General features: G+C 36.2%; 2 protein-coding genes and 1 long non-coding RNA gene across 8 annotated transcripts; 2 read left to right on the top strand and 1 right to left on the bottom strand.

Annotated features, from left to right (window-relative positions):
- Window positions 1-987: 987 nt before the first annotated feature.
- Window positions 988-11,273, bottom strand: LOC141376549 (uncharacterized). Of its 2 annotated transcripts, none has more exons than XM_073916488.1 (2): window positions 10,704-11,273; window positions 988-3,578 (listed from the first exon to the last, which is right to left on the bottom strand). In XM_073916488.1, the coding sequence occupies exons 1-2, from the start codon at window positions 11,089-11,091 to the stop codon at window positions 2,965-2,967; spliced, it is 1,002 nt and encodes a 333-aa protein (XP_073772589.1). In that variant the 5' UTR covers window positions 11,092-11,273; the 3' UTR covers window positions 988-2,964. The 2 variants fall into 2 exon arrangements, 1 of the variants encoding a protein (XP_073772589.1); XR_012387051.1 differs by having other exon boundaries at window positions 1,390-3,634; window positions 10,704-11,028.
- LOC110438793 (uncharacterized) lies at window positions 3,880-9,774 on the top strand. Of its 3 annotated transcripts, XR_012387057.1 has the most exons (7): window positions 3,880-3,928; window positions 4,412-4,596; window positions 5,211-5,244; window positions 6,610-6,665; window positions 6,759-6,905; window positions 7,017-7,093; window positions 8,416-9,774. It is a non-coding gene; the product is annotated as an uncharacterized lncRNA (long non-coding RNA). The 3 variants fall into 3 exon arrangements; XR_012387056.1 differs by lacking the exon at window positions 4,412-4,596; XR_012387058.1 differs by lacking the exon at window positions 3,880-3,928 and having other exon boundaries at window positions 4,472-4,615.
- On the top strand, window positions 10,539-21,895 carry LOC110440117 (E3 ubiquitin-protein ligase RBBP6-like). 3 transcript variants are annotated; one of them, XM_073916496.1, is made up of 7 exons: window positions 10,539-11,066; window positions 20,144-20,283; window positions 20,485-20,584; window positions 20,688-20,763; window positions 20,994-21,082; window positions 21,359-21,498; window positions 21,594-21,895. In XM_073916496.1, the coding sequence occupies exons 2-6, from the start codon at window positions 20,223-20,225 to the stop codon at window positions 21,453-21,455; spliced, it is 423 nt and encodes a 140-aa protein (XP_073772597.1). In that variant the 5' UTR covers window positions 10,539-11,066; window positions 20,144-20,222; the 3' UTR covers window positions 21,456-21,498; window positions 21,594-21,895. The 3 variants fall into 3 exon arrangements, with proteins under 3 accessions (XP_073772597.1, XP_073772595.1, XP_073772596.1); XM_073916494.1 differs by lacking the exon at window positions 10,539-11,066 and adding an exon at window positions 21,159-21,255 and having other exon boundaries at window positions 19,940-20,283; XM_073916495.1 differs by lacking the exon at window positions 10,539-11,066 and having other exon boundaries at window positions 19,940-20,283.
- Window positions 21,896-22,379: the final 484 nt, after the last annotated feature.

Genomic DNA, 22,379 nt, shown 5'->3' with positions numbered 1-22,379 from the left:
GTAAGAGATAAAAGCTTGTAAAAGCATGTAAAAACAATACATATTAAAAAAAAAAAAAAAAAAAACCTGACCGGCCCACATTTAAAAAATGATCCGGCCCTTCTGGCATTTGCCAGAATTGCCAGATGGCCAGTCCGCCCCTGGCCATAGGTCACGGTGATAACTTGTTGCAGAAGTATAAATCAGCCTGAACTTTTCACTGTTTTTGACAGAAATGTGACAGTGAAACCCCTATATGACTGTTCATGTCTGTACACGATAAATGATTCTGTGTGCCTTATAGTAGGGGAGAGCGGGGACGAAAGTAACGCTGGACGAAAGTAACAAAGGCCAGATAACATTGGCTTTCCAGGCTATGACAGCATATTCAGCCCGTTACTGTAACAGCAGGGCAGGAGTGGGATTTCTTTTCAGCCCTGGAGTTTCAAGCCTTAGACCAGCCCACCTCTGTTCACGACTGACTATATTAAAATAAGGTCATTTGCAATTCAGTTTCTAAAGACACTATCACGTCTTTTTCAAGGAAACAGCTGCTTTAGAACTTCAAATGTTTTTCATAAATATGAGAAGATTAAAGGGTAGCTAAATCTCCAAAGCTATACTTTAAACATCACATTGTCCCTTCCTGCAATATCTGACAATATATTCTGTGCAAAATTATTTATAGATATGCTGTCTTTTGTAACGGTGGTCACACAAAAAATCTAAATAAAATATGTACACAAACATAAGTAACCCAAACAGTATTATATTGTCCTCTTAACACTAAAAATGAAATAATAATAATAAAAATAACACTCAGGAGAGGTTAGAGCAGCAGCATCACAACACAACATGCTGACCACTGGACCACAATGTAGCTGTTATGTTGGTGAGTTTGGAAGAAGAAATAAGTATTGCGCTGGTATCTGCAAGACTCTTTTAACCACAGTATTACTTTCTATTGAAGGCTTAATCTTTTCACCCCTTTTTTATATTTCTGATCAAGTTATGTCAGATTTATTAATGTAGTGAATCATCTGCTTTTCATTGAGCTGGTGTAATATTCATTAATATTAATTATTCAAATTCTTTTTTCACTAAGGTGCCGCTGTTTAAGGTCGAATGCTAAATGATCATCATTAACCTGCCGGCTGCGTTTTGCTGCCTGCGAGAAAATAATTAAAAAGAGTGAGGCTATGGTCAAATAAATAAATGAAAAAAGTGCGACTGCTGAGAGTGCAAGCAGCTAGGGACACCGGCCCTCGCGGCCAAAAAACTTTCCCGGTGCTCCCAATTAGCCAATCCAGGCCTGTGTAACAGGTATAGAAATAATAGTTCACTTTATTTATAGAATTACACAAAATGTGTGTTTTACCTGAAGTGTTTATTAAGTATACCTGCTCCTTTAGAATCAGAATCAGAATCTTTATTGTCATTGTACAAAATACAACGAAATTTACATTTGCCCTTCCCTTCAGTGCAGTCCTATTTATCTAAAACAACAACAATAATTAAAAAGAGATAAAAATATAAAATCAAATGAAGAGTTACAATACAATATTAAAAGTGCGTATGATGTGCATATAAAGTGGCAAGTGCATTTCCAAGCAGCTTTTCAAATTTAAAAGTTAATAAAATGTGAGCCAGGAAGGCATACAATTTAATGTCCAAGTGTATAAAGTGGCAAGTGCATATCCTAGCAGCAAATTAAAAAGATTAAAATAATTTTGGCTAGAAACACCCTCAATTTAATGTCCATTCATTATTGCAACAGCCCTTGGATATGTGCTATTTTTTAGTCTGTTTGTTTTGGCTTTTATGGTTCTATATCGTCTTCCCGAAGGTAACATTTGAAATAGGTGGTATGCTGGATGAGACGAGTCCTTCAGGATGCTGCATGCTTTGCTGTAGCAGCGGGCCTTAAACAACTCCTCTAAGGAGGGAAGAGTGCAGCCGATGATTTTGTGCGCTGTATTGACAACCCTTTGGAGAGCAGCTTTTTCCTGGGCAGTGCAACTGGCATACCACACCGGGATGCAATACGTCAGCACACTTTCAATAGTGCATTTGTAAAAGGACACTAGCAGTTTTTGGGCCAAGTTGTTATTTTTTAACACCCTTAGAAAATGAAGTCGCTGCTGTGCCTTTTTGACCAGTGCAATAGTGTTGGTTTTCCATGATATGTTTTGATCCAGATGCAGGCCCAGATACTTGAAATTGCTGACAATCTCCACACAGTCCCCATGTATATGAATGGGCAGAGTATCTTGTCTGTTCCTTCTAAAGTCTACTATGATTTCCTTTGTTTTTAAGGTATTGAGGGCCAAGTTATGATCAGTGCACCATAAAGCCAGTTGGTTTACTTCGTCTCTGTATGCGGTCTCATCTCCATTCGTGATGAGCCCGACCACTGCAATATCATCTGCAAATTTCAGGATAGTATTACTTGAATGGAAAGGAGTGCAGTCATGTGTATAAAGAGTGTACAGTAAGGGACTCAGCACACATCCCTGTGGGGAGCCTGTGCTAAGGCTGAGTGCTGAAGAGACGTGGTGCTCTACCTTGACTCTCTGTGAACGGTTACTGAGGAAATCTTGAATCCAGAGGCAAATGGAGAAAGGAAAGCCGAGATGATTTAGTTTAGAGACCAGTCTTTTTGGAATTATTGTATTAAATGCAGAGCTGAAGTCAATGAAGAGAATCCGGGCATAACTGTCTTTATGTTCTAGATGGGTCAGGGTAGTGTGAAGGGCTATAGCTATGGCATCCTCTGTTGATCTATTTTCCCTATATGCAAACTGGTGGGCATCAAATGCGGGAGGAAGTCTTTGGAGGATGTGACTTCTTACCAGCTTCTCAAAACACTTCATAACAACAGGGGTTAAGGCTACTGGCCGGTAGTCATTTAGACTATTGATGGTGGTCTTTTTTGGGACAGGGATGATTGTTGAGGCCTTAAGACAGAGTGGAACAATGGCCTGGCTAAGGGGACAAATTAAATATTTTTGTAAAAACCCCTGTAAGTTCATCTGCACAGTCTTTCAACACCCTCCCTGTAATGCCATCAGGTCCTGCTGCTTTTCTGGGGTTTACTGTTCTCAGCACTTTCCTAACATCATCCTCCTCCACTGTGAAGACATGGCTAGGATTTGATAGTGAATGCAATGTGGCTTCCTCTGCTGACTGTTGTTCAAAGCGGGCAAAGAAGCAGTTAAGCTCTTCTGCTAGTGTGTTGTCAACCCCTACAGACCTGGGATTGGGTCTGTAGTTGGTAATATTTTGTATCCCCTGCCACACTTGTCTTGAATTATTGCTGTGGAGATATCCCTCAATTTTGTGTTTATATTTCAACTTGGCACCTCTGATGCCTGTTTTCAGGTTTGCTCTAGCTGCACTGTAACGCTCTTTGTCACCAGACTTGAAGGCGATGTTCCTTTCCTTCAGCAAAATCCTAACCCCCGCTGTCATCCAGGGTTTTTGGTTGGCATACACTCTGATGTGTTTCTCGGTGGTGACAGTGTCTGTACAGTGCTTAATGTAAGAGAGTACTGATGTAGTGTACTCCTCCAGATCCTGGGATTCGAACACACTCCAGTCTGTGTGAGCAAAACAGTCCTGTAGCTGTAAGGATGCACCCTCTGGCCATACTGCACTGTAAATGCGAATAGTATTCCTTACTATCAAAATTCTAGTGTGTTTACTTAATTTTAAGCTAATTGTTGAGTTTACTAGAAATGCATTAGTGTTGCTGACATAGTAAGGTATAAAGTTCCCATAACTTATGTAATTTGAGTAAAATTGCTTATAAGGGCTAAGCCATGCTGTTACGCATGCGTACTGGGTGGTGATTTCCCATCCCCCATCCCGAGTCACAACCAACCGCCACCCAGCACCGCCATTGAAGGACAGGATTTCATATTGACAAGATGTTCTGCTGTAAATCAAGGTAAACTTTTCGTTTTAATTACTACTTTGATTTTATTTGTATAGTATCAGTAATCTGTTTATTTCCTGCACTTTGTGAAATTGTTTGCTGTTTTGTGAACTAATTAATAGCCCATGATGTTGTGACTAAACGTTTTGACCACTGCACGTTATTTGCAATACTGTCTACTTTACTAGATAAGCTATTTTTAGCTGCTTAGTCCTTTTTAATAACTATTAATAATTTGTAAAGTTAGTAGTAATTTGTAAAGTGGGCGTTATGCTCTAAAAGAGCGGGCCGCGCCATTTTAAATGATGCACTGAGAGAGCAAGAGCGCGCGCAATGATCCGTTCAAATAGATGTAAAGTTAACACATAGCTGTAGGTCTACATTTTTAAAAAAGAAAACGAAACCTATTTATCCGCATTACAAATACAGTAACGTTAGTTATCGCTGAACTTTAGTGGCGCTTGTTGTGACGAAAATATGCGTGTTTTTTTAAAGATTTACTTTTATGAGATCACCTGCAGGAAGCAGGTGAGGAGATCAGCTGTGATTCGGTCCGGCGTCAGCGAGCGGCTCATGACCAGACCAGTCGTTTTTTTCTCCATGATCGCCGGGGCAGCAGCAGTTTTAACCCGCCGAGGCTTTTAGAACATTATAAAGCAGTTTCAGCTCAAAATGGACCTGTGAGTGTCGTAACGTTAGGTAATTTAGGATTTCGATGCGATTACGATTCGTGTCACTGTATGAGGCAGATACATATTTACACATGATGCTAAAGTGTGCTTATGCTAACAATCCCTATGAAACTTAAAGTTAAACTTATGAAAATGCGAGAGATATTTAATTAACTCATTTATTTGTTTTATATGCTATTTGTCTTTTCTTTATGCCGTTTTGAAGGTTTATTCCAGTGTTGCCGTTACGTTATTGAGTGTTTTGTTTTGCTGTAATGACAAATAAATCTGACCAGACGCGACTGAATATGTGTGATGGATAACGTTAATGATGAAGTGGTATAACTCGTACAACCAAGCACAGAAACATCCCTTTGTTTGCTCAATATCACACAAAGGCATCAACAAGCCTTTGTTATAAGCAAACTTTCTGTAAAGAAACAGGCTTTGCCAAACCTGTTAGTTTGCATTTTTAAAGAAGGTTTCACTAATTTTTAACAATTTAGGGCAAATAAATTTGAACAATTACAAGGTTGTTTAAAATGTAGCGCACCATTAGAGTATTGTGAGTGGCATATTTGGTTTGTAATATCATTATACCCTTTATTTATTTTTTATTTCAGACTACCAGTTTGTGAGCTGATATGCAGTGGAAATGTAAGTTTTGCACTTACACATCAAATAAAACTTTTTGAACAATACCGCACAAGCCATAGAACATATTCATGAATTGTTCTATTAACGTTACCTTGTCTCCATACTGAGTGTCAGGGTAATTTTAAATCGTTTAATGCATTAAAAGTACATTTAACAAAATTCTCAGCAAAGAACTGCATGATCAAGAATAGTCCGAATAGTTTGTCCATTTGAATAATCATCTGAGGACTAGTTAGAAATAGGGTTGTTGTGTTGTGATACCATTAATTTATGTTACAATACTATACCAGCTGAAGTATGGTGATACCAAGTAGTATTGCAATACTGTAATTCATAACTTAAATCCATGAAATAAAGAAAAATGTCAGAAATAATATATTGTATATGTTATTATAGGCCTACTTGAATTTAAATAATTCCCTTATTGTTGAAAAAAGTATTTGCACATCTCTTCACCTAAAATGTATTCATTCCAGCAAAAAAAAATACATTAAAATAAAGATACATAAAGAAAAGAGCATTTTTCTAACAAACCTAGGCTATATGAAGTGGTCAAAAATTGTTTCCTGTTGCTATTTTGGGTTTTTCATCTATCATACTTTTTTCACACTTATTATCGGATAAGAATCCAAAGTAATTCAAAATTTCACTTTATGAGTCATTCTTTTTAATAGATTGTCACGGTTGTTGTAGCTATTATATCATATTGACAGGAACAGAAATAAACGAATTCCGATTCAAAATGAACCATCACAAAATATGCAATAGGCTACTATAAAAGGCGCAAATTCTACAGTTTTACAACCTTAGAAGGCTCCATAGACTATTAAAATACAATGATCTATTGTTGCTGAATCGTGTAAGTATTTTAGTGACTTTTTCACATGCAGCATTATGTATTGTAGGCAGACTGTTAATGACAATACTACCGTTTACAAACTACAGTGGCACCGCCAGTATCTTGGAGCCATAGTATCACGATACTACCATAGTACCGGTAAACCTTGCAACCCTAGTCAGAAAGTTCAGTGTCCTTTTAAAGACATCAATTGAGACAAATATTTATTCCACTTTTAATGCGCATAAAAGTAAGGCACACCAGCAACAATGCCATGATTATATTTAATCGGGGGTTGTGTTTATTACTGTTTGGTGACAAGTATAGCTCATGCTTTTGATGACAGGCGCCGGGAGTATTTGGCAGCTTTTATTATTCAAGAACATTTAACTATGTCATGTTAAAGTGTAACATCTGTTGCTAAATGGCATTGCATTGTATCATTGCATGTGTTTCTGATTTCTGTTTTTTGTTTTAGAATTTCGCTTAGCCATGTCAATAACACTTTACGTTTTTGTGCACAACAGTGACATCCAGAAGGAAGTCATAGAGGAAACACCAGCTGATGCAAGTGCTGCAGAAGGTTTGTTTTCTTTTCAAAACTTTGTGTGATTTTGTGAATTTGTGTTTTTGAATGTTATTAATGACTAATAATGTTTTGATTGGATCTTTGCAGAATTCAATCGAATATCAGGAAGAAATGTGAGATCCAAGTTCTACGCTGCATTGGACACACACTGCTCTTTTGATTGAAATAAAAAAAAAAAACAGGAGAAAATTGCAGAAGAAAACTAGAAGAAATTTTCAACATGTTAATTCAAAGGTATTTTTGTGACATCATCTTTGAATCATAATTTGCATTTGATTGCAATAAATTGCATTTGATGTTTTCATTGGGCTATAATGCATGTCTACCTGTCTTTACTTTTTCAAGGTCATCTGGCAGCAGTTCTCCGGGGTCTTTCAGTCCTTTAGAGGGATGAGTCTAAAGAAATTTTCAGGATGTGTTTTGTAAGTAGTATTATTGTTTCTGCTTTCTTAGACTGGAAATGAAGCAGTCATTCCAGTTTACTTCACTTATTAATAAAAATTTTCAATTTTATAAAAATAAAACAAATGCATTTAATGTAAGTATTTGAAAGTAAGAGGGATGTTATATTATGGCCTTTGGAGCAAGAGCATTGCTATGTTGCAAATACAGCAGCTTGTGCCGTCACAGGGTCAGTTAGCTTCATAGGCCAGTGAAGTAATGAATGCATTTCTTTAACTTTTAAACACACTTGTTTTGAAAAGGAGGAAGATTAGCTTGAAAAAAAAATCTTAATAAGTGTAATACCTATGTAATATGTGGAGAGAAATATAATTTCAGTTGAAAGAACCTGCTGGATTAAGATGTAAAAAGATAGTGTTAAAAGCCACAAAGTCAAAGATGCTCCGTATTATAACCAACCCTGTGAAGTCACCTGCTGTGGGATTGTAGATGGCTGCACCCTCGTTCTAAAAGCCATACTAAAACATCAATTTTCTTATTAAAAAATAGTTATTAATACATTTTTAAAAAGTGTGCTAAATAATGCAAACTTGACTCACTGCTTTAATCTAGCAAAACCAAATGCATTCATGAATCGGTTCCCAATTTATTAAGTTTTCCCTACAAAATATTTATATTGATTATGTAGCACCAATTGGTCTCTCACACATTTGCATTTAATTTCTTGAAAATGTTTTAAAAGTACTTTTACTGCAGTTTGTTTTATTACATTACAGTGTTTCTTTAATTAAAAAAATGTATTGTTCCTTTAGAATAGTATCATGTTCAAGATACTGGAATTTAGTACCAATCTCTGCTGCAATTTTAAGCAGCAAATTTCCTGCTAACATTTTAAGCACTTTTGAGCACATTTTTAAACAGCACTGTTTTGCCATTCTGTTCAAATGCTTAACAGAAATGACACTCAACAATGCTCAAATGTTAGCAGGAAATGGATGTTTTTAAAATTACTATATGGATTCGTAATAAATTCCACTATCATGACAAGCCTAGTAGAAGCAGTACAGGCAAATCCATCGTGTTGGTCTACATTGAAGAAGGAGCACCATAGCAAGGCCTTCTTATAAGAAGCATTTGAATGTAAAATGTACTATAAACACAAATAGTCATGCTAATAAGCAACTAGTTAATAGGGTAATTGGTTCCTACTAAAGTGTTACTAAATTAAGCACAAGGAATTGTAATTTTTTTCACCTCTGCTTTTGGTCTCCTGGCCACTACAGGCTTTATTAGTGCCATTTAGAATATCAAACTTTACTTATTTTTCTTTCTCTATTCATAGGATGTAATTGTAGAGTCGGACTTCAGTGCAGAAGATGTTGGCCTGCTGACTGTCGTGTGTGAAGATGTCTAAAGAACCTCATTATGGATGCAATGTGGGCCTTTATACTGGAAGGAAAAGTGGTTATGGACTTTGCCACATGCAGTATGTCTCTTTTTTTGCTTTGATTTACACACTGAATTCGGACTACCCAAAGACTTTGAGCAATGCATTTGAATTTGTTCAACGTGTGTTGCTTTTGCTGGGAGGGAAGCGTAATGTGTTTTATTCGGCGAGTGCCTCTATACTGCTGTGCTTTATGTTTAAAAGGTTCAGGTATAATGACATGTTTAATTACAAAGTGTTGCTTTTTAACATGTTGCTGTTTGCAGTGTTACATTTAGGACTGCAGCATTTTGGTGTTTAAAACACTTTTTTTTTTTTTTTTTACCAAAAAAGTGTATTGTGATTTATAGGGTTGTCAAAAGTATTGAGTTTGGTACCAATCGGTACTGAAATAAAAAAAAAAAAGTCCATCCATTTCCCACTAACATCGCAAGAACTGATTGGCCATTGTGTTCACATGCTCAGTAGATATGACTGATTGGCTTTGAAGGTCATTATTTTTACCACACTTCACCACTGTTCACCAGGTGCAAAGATACAAAGACACTGGATAACTTCAAAGCACTGTCGATCAGTCGATTCATCACCAGATAGCTTATATGTTAGCTTCTAAACAAATCAGCTATCGACATGGCTTTGAAACGCTTCAGTGTCTGTGTAACTTTGTTTGGACTCAGTGAAAAATGGTAAACCTATGACAGTCACAGCCAATCACAGTCATTTCTGTTGAGCATGTGAACACGGTGGCCAATCAATGGTGTTTAAGAACGAGCTCAGTAGCACTCAAATGCTGGTGGAAAATGGATATTTTTAATATTACAGTATTGATTGATACCAAACTCAATACTTTTGACCACACTAATGTGATATTTTCTGTAGGAAAATCTAAACTACACAGTCTAACAAATTAGCTTTAAAGCTTAATATCTGTTCCTCTGTGAGTGTCTATATGCTGCCATGTTTAAGGTGCTGGTGCAATGGCATGTTTAATTACACTAATTCAAGTATCTTTTTTCCAAGTGTCAAGTATTTAAAGTTTTTTTGATAGATTTTCAAACCTTTTCGAAAACTTGTGTTTTAGGGTTGAACATGTTTATTATATTTTTTGTCTGTATTGCTGTTTACAGTATATTACAGCACTTTACAACAGGTTTTTACAAAAATGTATTGTGTACAAGTGTATTGTGATACTAAAATATCACAAGTGTATTGTGAAATTCTGCTAATTTTGTCAAATAAAATGTTTACATTTAAGACCTGTATAATGTCATTACTTGTAAGTTGAACTACATATTTTATGTTCAGTTTAATTGAAGAAAATGTGGAAACCGATTGCACGTAGTTTCTTTAGTTGACATTACTTAAAATGGTGGATTAAAACAATGTTGAGACTACTAGCATTCAAGATGTTAACTGAACATGGTAGAACAGTATTAGTTAAATAGAGTTATTAAAGTAATCTTACTATAAAACCCTAAGTAAGATTACTAAATAATGACAAGTATGTTAACTAGAATTTTCTATTAAACTTACTTAATTTTTAACAGTTAGTTTACTTTATAAGTTTTAGTTTTCTTACTTCAAGGCAATAATTAAACTTAACTTAAGATTTCCTTGTAAGTTTATATTGCAAAAATAAGGCAATCGGTTTCCAAACTTTTTTTAAGTAAACTGAACATGTTAGAATTTACAGTGTGTAACAGTTTTTAGGGTGGGGGGGTCTCTTTTCCTCAGTGAAGAATAAACTGGCAGCATAAAAAGGGATATGTGGTCAGACTGACCAATATGAGGTGCTGGTATTGTTTTATAGCCTCGCTTAATGTTAGAGTATACTTTATCTAATAGATTGCCCCCACATGTAGCACAGTTTACATGCTGATGGAGTTTGGGAAACACTATTTTAAGATCCACATGATTAAAATCTCCAGCAATTATATGTGCTGCCTCTGGATATTTGTTTAGTTGGGAGCTAATAGCATTATGGAGGAGGTTAAGCGCTGAATTAGCATTAGCATCAGGAGCTATATACACTGCTGTGATAAAAACAGCTGATGAAAACTCACGGGGGAGGAAAAAGGGTCTGCATTTAACTGTCAGATACTCCAAAACTGGGGAGCAATGATTATCTACAGCTTTAGTGTCTTTAGCCCATTTCTCACTAATATAAATACAAAGACCCCCACCTCGTTGTTTCTGTGAGAGATGGTTTCTGTCGTGACGGTGTAGGGTGAAATCTGTTAGCTCCACCGCTGCGTCAGGTATTCCTGGATGTAGCCATGACTCTGTTAGCATCAGAGCACAGCAATCCCTGCATAGTCTATTCTCTACCAGCTGAAGCCTCAGTTCATCCATTTTGTTGGCAATTGATCTGGCATTCGTAAGGAAGATGCTGGGGATCGGTGGCTTGTGTGGGGTTTTCCTGAGTCGTTCCCACACACCTGCTCTTTTTCCTCGTTTCTGCCTTCTGTTCCGCCGCCGCCGCCGCCTCCCATTATTTCCGGGTATGACAAACCACGGAGATCCCGGTGTTTTCACTATGTCCTCAGGTATGCTGTGGTTCTGAATAAACATTGTTGTAACTGTCTCTTTGCTCTGTAATCCCACTGAGAGGAGGTCTTGTCGACTATAAAATATTTTCGCCTGACTGGCTGAGGTTAAAAAAATTAAACAGACATATAAAAACAAACAAACAAAGCACTGAGAAGGAGAGCTCTGAGCCGCTGCGTCAATGCGCGCCGCCAATTTAAATTTCTAAGAAAGCTTAAGTTTTTTAATTTCCTGTTCTGCACCCGCCTCCTCCTTTTCTGTACTGACTGCACATGGGAGAGGTGGGTGTCTGCAGCTCTAATTAATCTTAAATCATATTTACTTGACTTTTGAAGCCAGTTTTTATGTTTCAATATTATGTATAACTTTCTTTTTCACATATTTCACATAGTTCGTTATTTTTGTGTTTTCATTTTAATTGAGGTTTTGATTTATATTTGTCTGATTGAAGCATGTAAAAGTGATGAGGGCGAAGACACACTGTAAAATCTGTGCTTTTGTTTACATCAGGAGTGATTAAAGAGCCGTCACAACTGCTGATACCTGTCTGGTTATTCCCACAATAAAAAGAAAACACAATGCAGAACCCTTGATGGAGCTGCCAAATATCAGATGATGGGTTCAAAGTAACAATGTGTAAATTATGTTTAAAGTGAAATTCATTCAATCATTCATTTTCATTTCGGCTTAGTCCCTTTATTAATCGGGTGTCACCACAGCGGAATGAACCGCCAACTTATCCAGCATAAGTTTTACGCAGAGGATGCCCTCCCATGTTGCAACCCATTACTGGAAAACACCCATACACTAGACAATTTAGCTTACCCAATTCACCTATACCGCATGTCTTTGGACTTGTGGGGTAAACCAGACCAACCAGTGAAAACCCACACCAACACGGGGAGAACTAAAGTGAAATTCTTCTATAATTTTTTTAAATACCACCCGATATTGATAGACCACACTTATGAGTTAGTAACCACAGCAAAACATATTTCTGTCTAAAACATCATCTTTTCAAAATACACTCATGAAATTGAGATAATTTCTGTATTTCTGTTTACAAATAAAATGTCTAGTCTACAAATAAACTTTTATTCATTCATTCATTTTCTTTTCAGCTTAGTCCCGTTGGTTTACCACAGCGGAATGAACCCCCAACTTATCCAGCACGTTTTTAGCAGATGCCCTTCCAGCTGCAACCCATCACTCGAAAAAACTAAACTTTTAGTTATTTCTAATTATTAACACACAGCCATGTCATTCATCTCAAAACCTTTATTGCTTCTTTTTACTGTTAGAAAGATATATCAGAGTAAAAACAACTAGTGTAAAAGTCTGCGTCTCTCTGTGTCGCTCAGGCTGCACTGCAGTGTCTATTCACAGGCGCGATCCCACTACTGATCAGCACGGGGGATTTGACCTGCTCCGTCTCCGACCTGGGCCGGTTCACCCCTCCTTAAACGACCTGGTGGTCCCGAGCTCCCCCAGGAGAACCATATCGATACCGAACTTAGCGCGGACACCCGATCAACATAGTCCACTGCAGCCCAGAAGCCCTGAGCTTAAGCGATCCGCAGCCTCAGCCTCCCAGTAGCTTGGATTACAGGCGCGCGCCACTGAACCCGGCGAGGGCTGACAGAATCAGAGCTGTGGAGAATCTGATCATCACAGCGACCTCTAGTGGAGGAAAACTGAATGATGAATAAAAACTGACTTCATAGCCTTATGACATTAGATAATAATAAACAGCAGTATGATCACAAATAAAAAAATTACAGTAATTAGTATCAACATAATATTTTTGAACTAAAGATTATTATACCATATTTATTAGCCTTTACAACTCATTTTATGAGTGCCACAACATTCTGTTTTCTGTATCAGCTGATAAATTGCATCTGCATAAAACATTACAAAAAATCTACGAGCAGAGATAAATACAATATAAAATTCTGAAATAAAATGAACAGAACTTTGTTGTTTTTCAACGAGTCTAACAGTATTCAGGTACAGTAATGTAATAATCAAATGTAAAATAATACTGCTATTGTCTTCATTTTTTAATTAAATAAAATGATTTGCTATTAAAATGAAAAATTATGCAATTTATTCAACCTAAAGCTTTTACAGTCACAGGCCTCAGAAACACACGCAAACGCTAAATTATAATCCAGACTCAACCTTGTATTTCTTGTGATGTGACTATTGTGAATGATCATTGATGCTGAAATAATGCTCTGGGATAATTTATGTGAGCTAAGGGATAATTGACCCAAAAATGTTAATTCATAATCGTCACAATCATATTTATGCGGTGAACTATCCATTTAAGATTGTGTAAACAGTGAACCTCTGAAAAAGTAAAGCTTTAATGTTTTAATTTTCCACTTAAATACCAGTTCCTCATCTAACATTCATTCATGCAGTGAATAACTATCATTAACTGAGTTACATATTTATTATTCAGTTTACTCTTACTCATCTACTAACTGTGGTGTCAGATGCGGTTTTGACCTCCATCAGTGTTTTTAACATCTATAAGACTCGACAGAATCTCACACAATCTGTGGCATAAATTGATAGACTGTTTCAGCTTTAGCAGCACATCATGCTGAATTACTAAGCCTGAGCTGAACATTGTTTATACAAGTACCACAAGTTATTTAATCTGGTCTAAAGACTAAAAAGCTGTTTAATATTAAAGATAAAAGGTAAACTAAAACCACTTTGTCCTCTCTGACACTAAATATGTTTTAGCTGTTTTATGATTAAAAAATTATGTTTGTGATTATTAATCTGCAACCAACAACCTGCAGTATTTTATAATATGGTGGCCTTTAGCGTCATTGTGCAATATATGAACTGTGGATTACACTAGAGGCCACATCTGCATCTGACACCATATTTAGTGACTAAAAAAGTGTTGATTCAATTAGTGAATGAATGAATGAATAAATGAGATACTCACTGAATGAGTGAATGTTAGTCGCTGAACTGCTTATCTGTTGTCATTTAAAAGCTTTTCATTTCCTGATGAACTGTGGCCTATTTGACGAGATGTTTTGCTGTTAAATGGCAAATCATAAATAATTTAGTTATGAAAATATTGTTTCTATATTTATTAATCATTATATATATATATAATATATATGAGTCACTGGGTGTTGCAGGCACTGTTATTCAATGGTTCAGATCTTACCTCTCTGACAGATCATTCAGGGTGTCTTGGAGGGGAAAAGTGTCCAACCTACAGCATCTAAACACTGGGGTACCTCAAGGCTCTGTTCTTGGGCCACTTCTCTTCTCCATCTACACGACATCTCTAGGACCAGTCATTCAGAAACATGGATTCTCCTACCACTGCTATGCTGATGATACCCAACTACCTCTCTTTTCACCCTGATGATCCCTCGGTTCCAGCTCTCATCTCAGCCTGCCTGTCGGACATTTCACACTGGATGAAAGATCATCATCTTCAGCTTAACCTTGCGAAAACAGAAATGCTTGGAGTTTCTTCCAACCCGACTCTGCACCACAGTTGCCTTTAAATAGCACAACATTGTGATTAACTATTCAGTACAATAAACTTTACTATGTGGTTCTAAAATACTATAGTATTTAGTTTAAATAACTATATTTTATTTGGGACCGTACTGCTGTTTATTTTTATCCAAACAGTGCCATAAGACCAATAAAAAGTCAACTTTACTTCATCATTTATCATTTCCTCCCAGGCCCGGCGCCAGGAAGTCAAAACTGAGGGGGCACTTTAAATCCATAGGGGGGCACTAGACCTGGTGACTCATTTTGTTCTCTTGTTTCTTTCATTTAGGCTATTTATTCACATTTATTATTACTTTGCATTACTGCCCAAGTTACTGAACTAAGGCAGTAATATAGGCTACGTTTTATTAGTAATAACAATATGCAGTTGTATGCAAGCTGACCCACGATCAGACTATTCATTTAACCGGTAAATAAATAGTAAAATCAGCTCAACCGAGTCATCCCGCTTCACGTATTATCCAACCAACATCATTGTTAGGGAAAAGCTAAATGTTACAATTTAATGTCATTTAAAACAATTACTTAGTTTCATTTTAAGGCATTAGTGTAGCCAGAAAAATACCTAAAAAGATACCAAAATTCACACGTTATTAAAGTGAAAAATGGTTAAATTTTGGCATGGATAACACTCAATATGCTATATAACTTTTTTTCATGATTTTAAATGTAAAAACAAAGATTTATCTTAGGCTATCATAAGTGTGTTTTTTTCGTGAAATTGTAAAACCATCATAAACCATTAGGTTACTAAGCCTATAATTTTATTTATTAATTATTTAATTTATTAAGCCTTTTTTAACAGCTTGTTTTCAGGTTATTTTCATTTTAGGGCCATGAGCTACAAGTCAAAACAAACTCGATATGTTGTATTTTAGCTCTTAAAATAGATCTACAATATATTTTGTTTAATTTTGCATGAGCAAAAAGCTGTATAGCCTAAATGACATATTTTTAAAAGATTATCATTCTGCTTACCTGCAGCGCGTGAGAGGTTTCTCAGTTGATCCGCGATAAATCCACTTAAGCACTATATTCCATTTATAACACTGCAAACTTGACTTAATAAACGCAAAAGGCATTTATTATGTGTTATACCTTGACTGCTGCTGCATAATGGGATGTTTCTCTACACAACTGTAAAAGTGCGCTTTTTAGCAAAATGAAAGCAAACATTCAAAGGGTTCTGCGTTTTGTCAATTTTAGTTTAATTGTAATAATATTAATAATAATATTAATAAATAAAATTAAAATATTATTTATAGTGTAGCCTACTGTGGGACTGTGCAGTAAACTATTTGTTTTTATTAAAACATTTTTATTAGGCTACATCTTCCCGAACTAAATGACTGGCAGTTGCGTCTCTGCTAAAATTAATTTAACAGCAAATTTCTTATGTGTTTTTTCCTTTTAGAGCTCAAGAGAGTTGTGTTTAAATAATTAGTTAACCAAAGCATGTAATGAATTAAGCTGCTCCTATCATGTCACCCACTTTTCTCCGTTGTGAGTTGAGTGCGCCTCCATCGCCGTGTGCGCGTTTTAAAGGCTATTTACGGCCGCACCTGACCTGACGCGGGGACCGGATCTCTGAACTATAGGACTAGCTTTAATATCACTATTTTCATAATTCAATTGCTATGTCATATATTTTAAAATATTTAAATGTGTGTTCTTAAGGTTGGAACGACGAGAGTGTTAATAATTAATGACAGAAAGAATTTTCAGTTTGAGCCTGGTGCGAACCAGGTTTTAATTTCTGCTGCACCATTGACAGATCACTGTTTGATTTCATAAACTTTGACACCAGTAAGAAAAAATACTACTAAGAAAGACTATTGGAAGTTCAATGCAGAACTTTTAAAGGATAAAGTTTATTGTAGTCAAATTAAAAAACCTAATTAGTGAGGTTGAGAATGATTTCTCTTTAAATTCCAGTGGGATTAAATGGGAGTACTTTAAATTTAAAACAAGGGAAATTTCTATTCGGTTTGGTAAACAAAAGAGAAGCGACATATTGCAAAAAGAATTAAGAATAATTCAGGAAATTAATGATTGCTGTAACACACGATATGGTTAAAGATGTGGAAAAGTGAATCACTTTTCAAGCTAAATTAGACAGCATGTATGTAATGAAAGCACAAGGAGCTTTTGTAAGGTCTTGGGCAAAATGGATGGAAGAAGAAGAGAAGAACACAGCTTACTTTTGTCAATTAGAAAAGAGGAGACAGCAAAGTAATGCAATTCATACTTTAGTTATTAAGGATACAATAATTACGGATTCTAAACTGATATCTGAGGAAATATATTCATTTTATAGTAATATTTATTCTTCATCATATTCTGAAAATTATGCTATTCAATTTCTAGAAAAGGTTAAAGATTATATCCCACAGATAGATATTGAATTTAAAGAAATGTGTGATGAGGATTTGAAGCTAGAGGAACTTAAAGCAGCTATTAAAAAAATGTGTTTGGGTAAGTCTCCTGGTCAGGATGGTTTGACTACTAACTCCTACAAATTTTTTTGGGAGAATATAAAACATTTGTTATTTGCAGCATTAAAATAGTGTTTTAATTCTAATACTTTACTTACAACTATGAAACAGGGCTTAATTATTCTTATTCTAAAGGCAAACAAAGATAAAAGAATTATTGAGAATTTGAGGCCGATTACTCTACTCAATGTGGATTATAAAATTCTTACATCTGCTATAGCTAATAGATTGAAATTTAGATTGAATCAAGTTATAAGTGAAACTCAGTCTGGTTTTATTAAAGGAAGGCTAATTCACAACAACATTAGACTTGTCTTAGATCTAATTGATTATGGACATTTAATTAAAGAGGATGGGTTTGTTTTTATTTCTTGACTTCTACAAGGCATTTGATACTGTAGAACATAATTTTATTTTGAATTTTTTTGGTTTTGGTCATAAATTTGTTAAAGTAATAGAAATGTTATATAAAGACATAAATAGTTCAGTATCATTACCATTTGGGACTTCGAAGAGGTTTAACATTAATAGAGGCATCAGACAAGGGGATCCAACAAGCCCATATTTATTTATTTTAGTAGCTGAATTATTAGCATTGTATGTTAAAAATTGCAGAGCTATCAGAACTTTGAATGTTTTAGGGAGTCAATTAATAATAAGTCAACTAGCAGACGATACCACCCTGTTTCTCAGTAATGCAGAGCAGATTTCAGTTGCCATTAATCTGGTGTCTCATTTTTCAAATGCTTCTGGTCTGCAATTGAATTTAAAAAAATGTGAGCTTATGGCAATCCATAACCATACCGAAACACAACTGTTCAATATTCCAGTTAAAAATGAGGTAAAATACTTGGGTGTTGTTATTTCCAAAGACCCTAAAGATAGGGAAAAAGCTAATTTGATGGATAATTTGATAAAAAGTCAAAAAATATTAAATTTGTGGGTTCAAAGGGATCTATCTATTTTTGGTAGAATTGTTTTACAAAAGTCAGAAGCACTTTCCAGGATGATTTACCCAGCTTTTTCTTTACAGATTTCTGATAGGTACGTTAAAAATCTGAATCAAATGCAATATAAATTTCTATGGAAAAATAAGCATCATTTTCTAAGAAAATCAGATGTAGTGAAACCAATCATTGAAGGTGGATTGAATGTAATTGATTTTGATGTTATGAATGGTACCCTTAAGCTGAAGTGGCTTCAAACCTTCCTTCGACATAAACATTCTTTCTGGTTTAGGTTTTCTTCTAAAATTTTTGATTTCTTTGGGGGCATAGACTTTCTGTTAAGATGCGATTTTGAGCCATCAAAGTTAAAGTGTAAATTGTCATCTTTTCATAGTCAGGTATTACAGTATTGGAAGTTAATATACAAACATAATTTTTCGCCACATAGCTGTTCTTTGTGGAATAATAAGTATATACTTATTAAGAGGAAATCTGTGTTTTTTCAAGAGTGGATGGACAAAGGTGTTTGGTCTATTTTACAAATTTTGGATGGGGTTGGAAATTTCCTTAATTATGATGATTTTTGTGAAAAATACTACATTATTTGTACTTAGAAATTGTATTTGTCTTTGTTGAAAGCTATTCCTGGTGGTTTGGTTCAGCTAATCAAAGGGGAATTGGGTTATTCTTCTGTGATACCAAGATTGGGCAACCTTATTATTTCTGGTATTAATTTTACTGGGCAGAGCTGTAATAATAAGACCTTAAGAAGGTTAGTAAATACACAGCTTTTCCCTTCTAAAGTTAAGAAAAGACCCCTTGTTTTAGATTTTCCAGAAGACAAGGTGGTTCGAATTCGAACAAGATTTCTCTCTTTTCCACTTCTACCAAAGGCAAAAGAAGTTCAGTTTAAAATTATTAACGATATTTATCCTTGTAATGAGTTCCTCAGACACAGATTTAATTTGGATTGTAACGTTTGTACCTTTTGTGAAGCAGACATAGAGTCATTGGAACATTTGTTTTATTTATGCAAATTTTCAAAAAAGTTATGGGATGACATTACTGTTTGGTTAAGATTAAAATATGTAATACCTGATTTTGATTTTAAAACTGTAAAATATTGATCTTTTTGTCAGAATTCTGAGCTGGAATTTTTGGTTAACAATATTGTGACTTTGGCAAACTATTTCATTCATAAATGCAGATTTTTTAATAACCCCCCACTTTTCTGCGTTTCCACAAGGATTTAATGGTCTTCTTCAATTCCTTAAAGCTGATGAGACATAAAAAAGCCCTTAAACTGTGTAGTCTGTTAAAGGCATTTTTGATGATTAACCCCTTTGTATTTTAGTGCATTGTATTTTGCTTTTTATTTATTTCAATTTTATTATTTTTTAATATATATTTATTTGTTTTTTTATCTGTTTTTTATGTGAATGCTGCTATTTGGACTTTAGATGAATAAGATGTTTCTTTGTTCGGTCATTTGTTCTTTTTTCTGTATGTTCTTATAAGATCTAATAAAAAAAATAAAAAAACTATTGCACCATTAAAAAAAAAAAAAAAAAAAAACTTTAAAACGGAAAAACAAATCGCCAATAGGTGGCAGCAAGAGACCGCTTTAATCGAGTGAAGCTTTAAGTGATTCATTCAGCCACGAATCACTGATTCAGTGACTCGCCCGACTTTATACAGAGTCCTGAATCATTCGTGTAAGGAAACGCCACTGTGTATTATTCAGAGATGTACAACTGTTCTGCTGTTTATTTTATTATTATCATAGTAATGATTTCACTATTATTAATGAGAAAATAACGCGGAAGTTTTTTAGCGCCTTGTCACGTGATCGTCAGCATCCATGGCAACGGTTCTTTTTGTGTTGTTTTGAACTTCGCTCTGTCATTGGCATCTGATCTCGCCGTCCTTCGTGGCAACTGATTCCCAGATTATTGATATTATTGATTGTTGGATACATCGATTGATCGCCTGCTGCTCCCTTCATTCAGGTTTGACCCTTGTTATCACACTGTGTTTTGTGTTTAGTATGTCTTGTGTTCATTACAGGTTTCAGAGTCGACTCACCTACGACTCGCTCCAGTTTGAGGGCCTCAACATCACTGTGGGAGAGCTGAAGCGGCAGATCATGAGGCGCGAGAGGCTGAAGTTCTGCCAGCTGAAGATCAGCAAAGCCCAAACTGATGAAGGTGAGATGAGGAAAAGCCACTTAAACTATATTACACTAACATTAGATGTGTTATCAGACAGACTTGTAGAAGCTGACATGTGTTATCATGACTCTGATGGTGACATATAGTGATGTTTTGAGTGTTTTAAAATGCTAATGGCACTCAAAGTATACCATGGTAAATGATTATTACTATATTCAAACTTTATTTTGCTGTCAGAATACACAGATGATGATGCTCTCATCCCCAAAAACATGTCGGTCATCATCAGACGGGTCCCTGCTGCTGGACTGAAGTCCTCCAACAGAAGATTTGTTGGGTAAGTCATGTGAAATGAGCGCAACCATCCTCTGATAGATGTTATATCAAGAGTTTGAGTCTGTCTGTGGTGTTTTAGTCACACAAGCTCCTTTGTTTTGCAGACATCAAGCTGGACCATCAGCTAAATCTTCTCAAACAGGTGATTCTTCACTCCTCTCACTGGAGCAGCTGTTGAAGGTATTGAACAAATGATTAATTCACCCCACTGTGCTGCTCTGTATTGAACTGCAGTGTTTGCATTTGAGGCGTCATAATGACATGTAGTGCAGAATATCAATACACAGTGTAAAACACACAAACGCACACACACACACACACACACACACACACACACACACACACACACACACAGCTTCTTAAGCAGACCAGTAAAATAAAATTCTAATGTGCAAATGCCTGTGAAACAGACTGAGAATCTGGCTGAGGCAAAGGCATCAGAGGAGGACAAGCTAAAAGCGGTGATGTACCAGTCCAGTCTGTGCTACTACTCCAGCAGGTGAGCGTTCAGACACTGACAGGTTTGGTTTGTGAGAAATGTTAGAGCTGATTCTCATGGTTCTGATGTTCATCAGTGAGGCCATGACACTGCTTGGGCTTCTTCCACCCAACTATGTCTGCTTTCACTGTGGGATCCCAGGACACCACATTAGGCACTGCCCCTCTAAAGGGGTAACTGGGTTTTCTAAGCTTATGGTTGCTGTGAACTTGAGCTCATGTCTCCATCAGTCAGATTGTTTGCTCTGTCGTTTGACTGTCACTCATGAATTCACAGGGCAGCAGCTCTGCTCCACACAAGCGCATCCGGAGGAGCACAGGGATTCCCCGCAGCTTCCTGTTGGAGGTGGACGACCCAAACCGAAAGGGAGTAATGATGGACGGCAGCGGCAAATACGTCATTCCCATCATAGACGCGTGAGTAAACTGTACTTGGCATTGCAGCATGTTCTAGTGTTTGTGAAAATCTCACATTATGTCTGCTTGTGTGTGTTTGCGCTCGATCTGTTCAGTGAGGCCTATGCTGCTGAGAAGAAAAAGAGGCCGTCCTTCTCCTGCCAGACCAAGCCGCTGTCCTCCTCTTCCTCAGCTGGTGCAGCATCTTCAGTCCAGGACGCCAGAGGGAAACGTTCCCGCTCCCCATCTCCACCAGAGACGCACAACGACCAGAAGAGACCACGTCACTGAGAGACCTTCACCCAAGAGACCTGGAGCCGACGTGAGCAAAGTGTATATATTGTACATAGTTTATGAATAAAACTGAATAAAGATTATAGCAGCATAAACTGTGGACTGGTTGACCTTCACACAATACAGAAACACAAAAGAAAATGATCAACACATTAAGATAGAAATGATGAACAAACATGCTGCGGGAGAACCAGTGTGCTGTCCTGCTCACAATCTAAAACTTTTAGTTAAAGTTTATTGAATGTTAATCTGAAAAAAATAAAACGCTGAACAGCTTTTATAGTATTCAATAGTTTTCCTCAATAAGGGGAAAAGTTCAAGAAACATGGAAGAAAAGGCGGCATGTACATATTTTTAAAAATCCATTGGAATGACAAAGATGTGCATGCTCTAATAAGTCATTTTGGCTGTGTTCATATGGTGTCCTTTGGTGGTTTCTATTGCTGTTGTTGTTTACTGATTAGCTGGCTTAAGCAAATAGATTTCTTTAAAATGTAGCTATTAAGGGAAAAAATAATGTATCTTTATATATATATATATATATATATATACACATGGCCTCACTGTAGGAAGGCTGCTGGTGGGAGTCCCGACTGGGTCAGATGGTG

The sequence above is a fragment of the Danio rerio genome, chromosome 11, assembly GCF_049306965.1.
Source record: "Danio rerio strain Tuebingen ecotype United States chromosome 11, GRCz12tu, whole genome shotgun sequence".
NCBI classification, from domain to species: Eukaryota; Metazoa; Chordata; class Actinopteri; order Cypriniformes; family Danionidae; genus Danio; species Danio rerio.
Note: the sequence above shows the minus strand (reverse complement) of the source record. Positions and strands in the feature narration are given on the sequence as shown.

Bases quoted from the DNA above. Each gene is read 5' to 3' on its own strand.
- LOC141376549 (XM_073916488.1), bottom strand. From the start codon at position 11,091: ATGTTTATTCAGAACCACAGCATACCTGAGGACATAGTGAAAACACCG. The intron at 3,579-10,703 runs GTGGGGGTCTTT...TTGCTCACACAG, and splicing joins TCTCTCACAGAAACAACGAG to ACTGGAGTGTGTTCGAATCC.
- LOC110440117 (XM_073916494.1), top strand. From the start codon at position 20,124: ATGTCTTGTGTTCATTACAGGTTTCAGAGTCGACTCACCTACGACTCG. The intron at 20,585-20,687 runs GTAAGTCATGTG...TTTGTTTTGCAG, and splicing joins TCCAACAGAAGATTTGTTGG to ACATCAAGCTGGACCATCAG. The intron at 21,499-21,593 runs GTGAGTAAACTG...CGATCTGTTCAG, and splicing joins GTCATTCCCATCATAGACGC to TGAGGCCTATGCTGCTGAGA.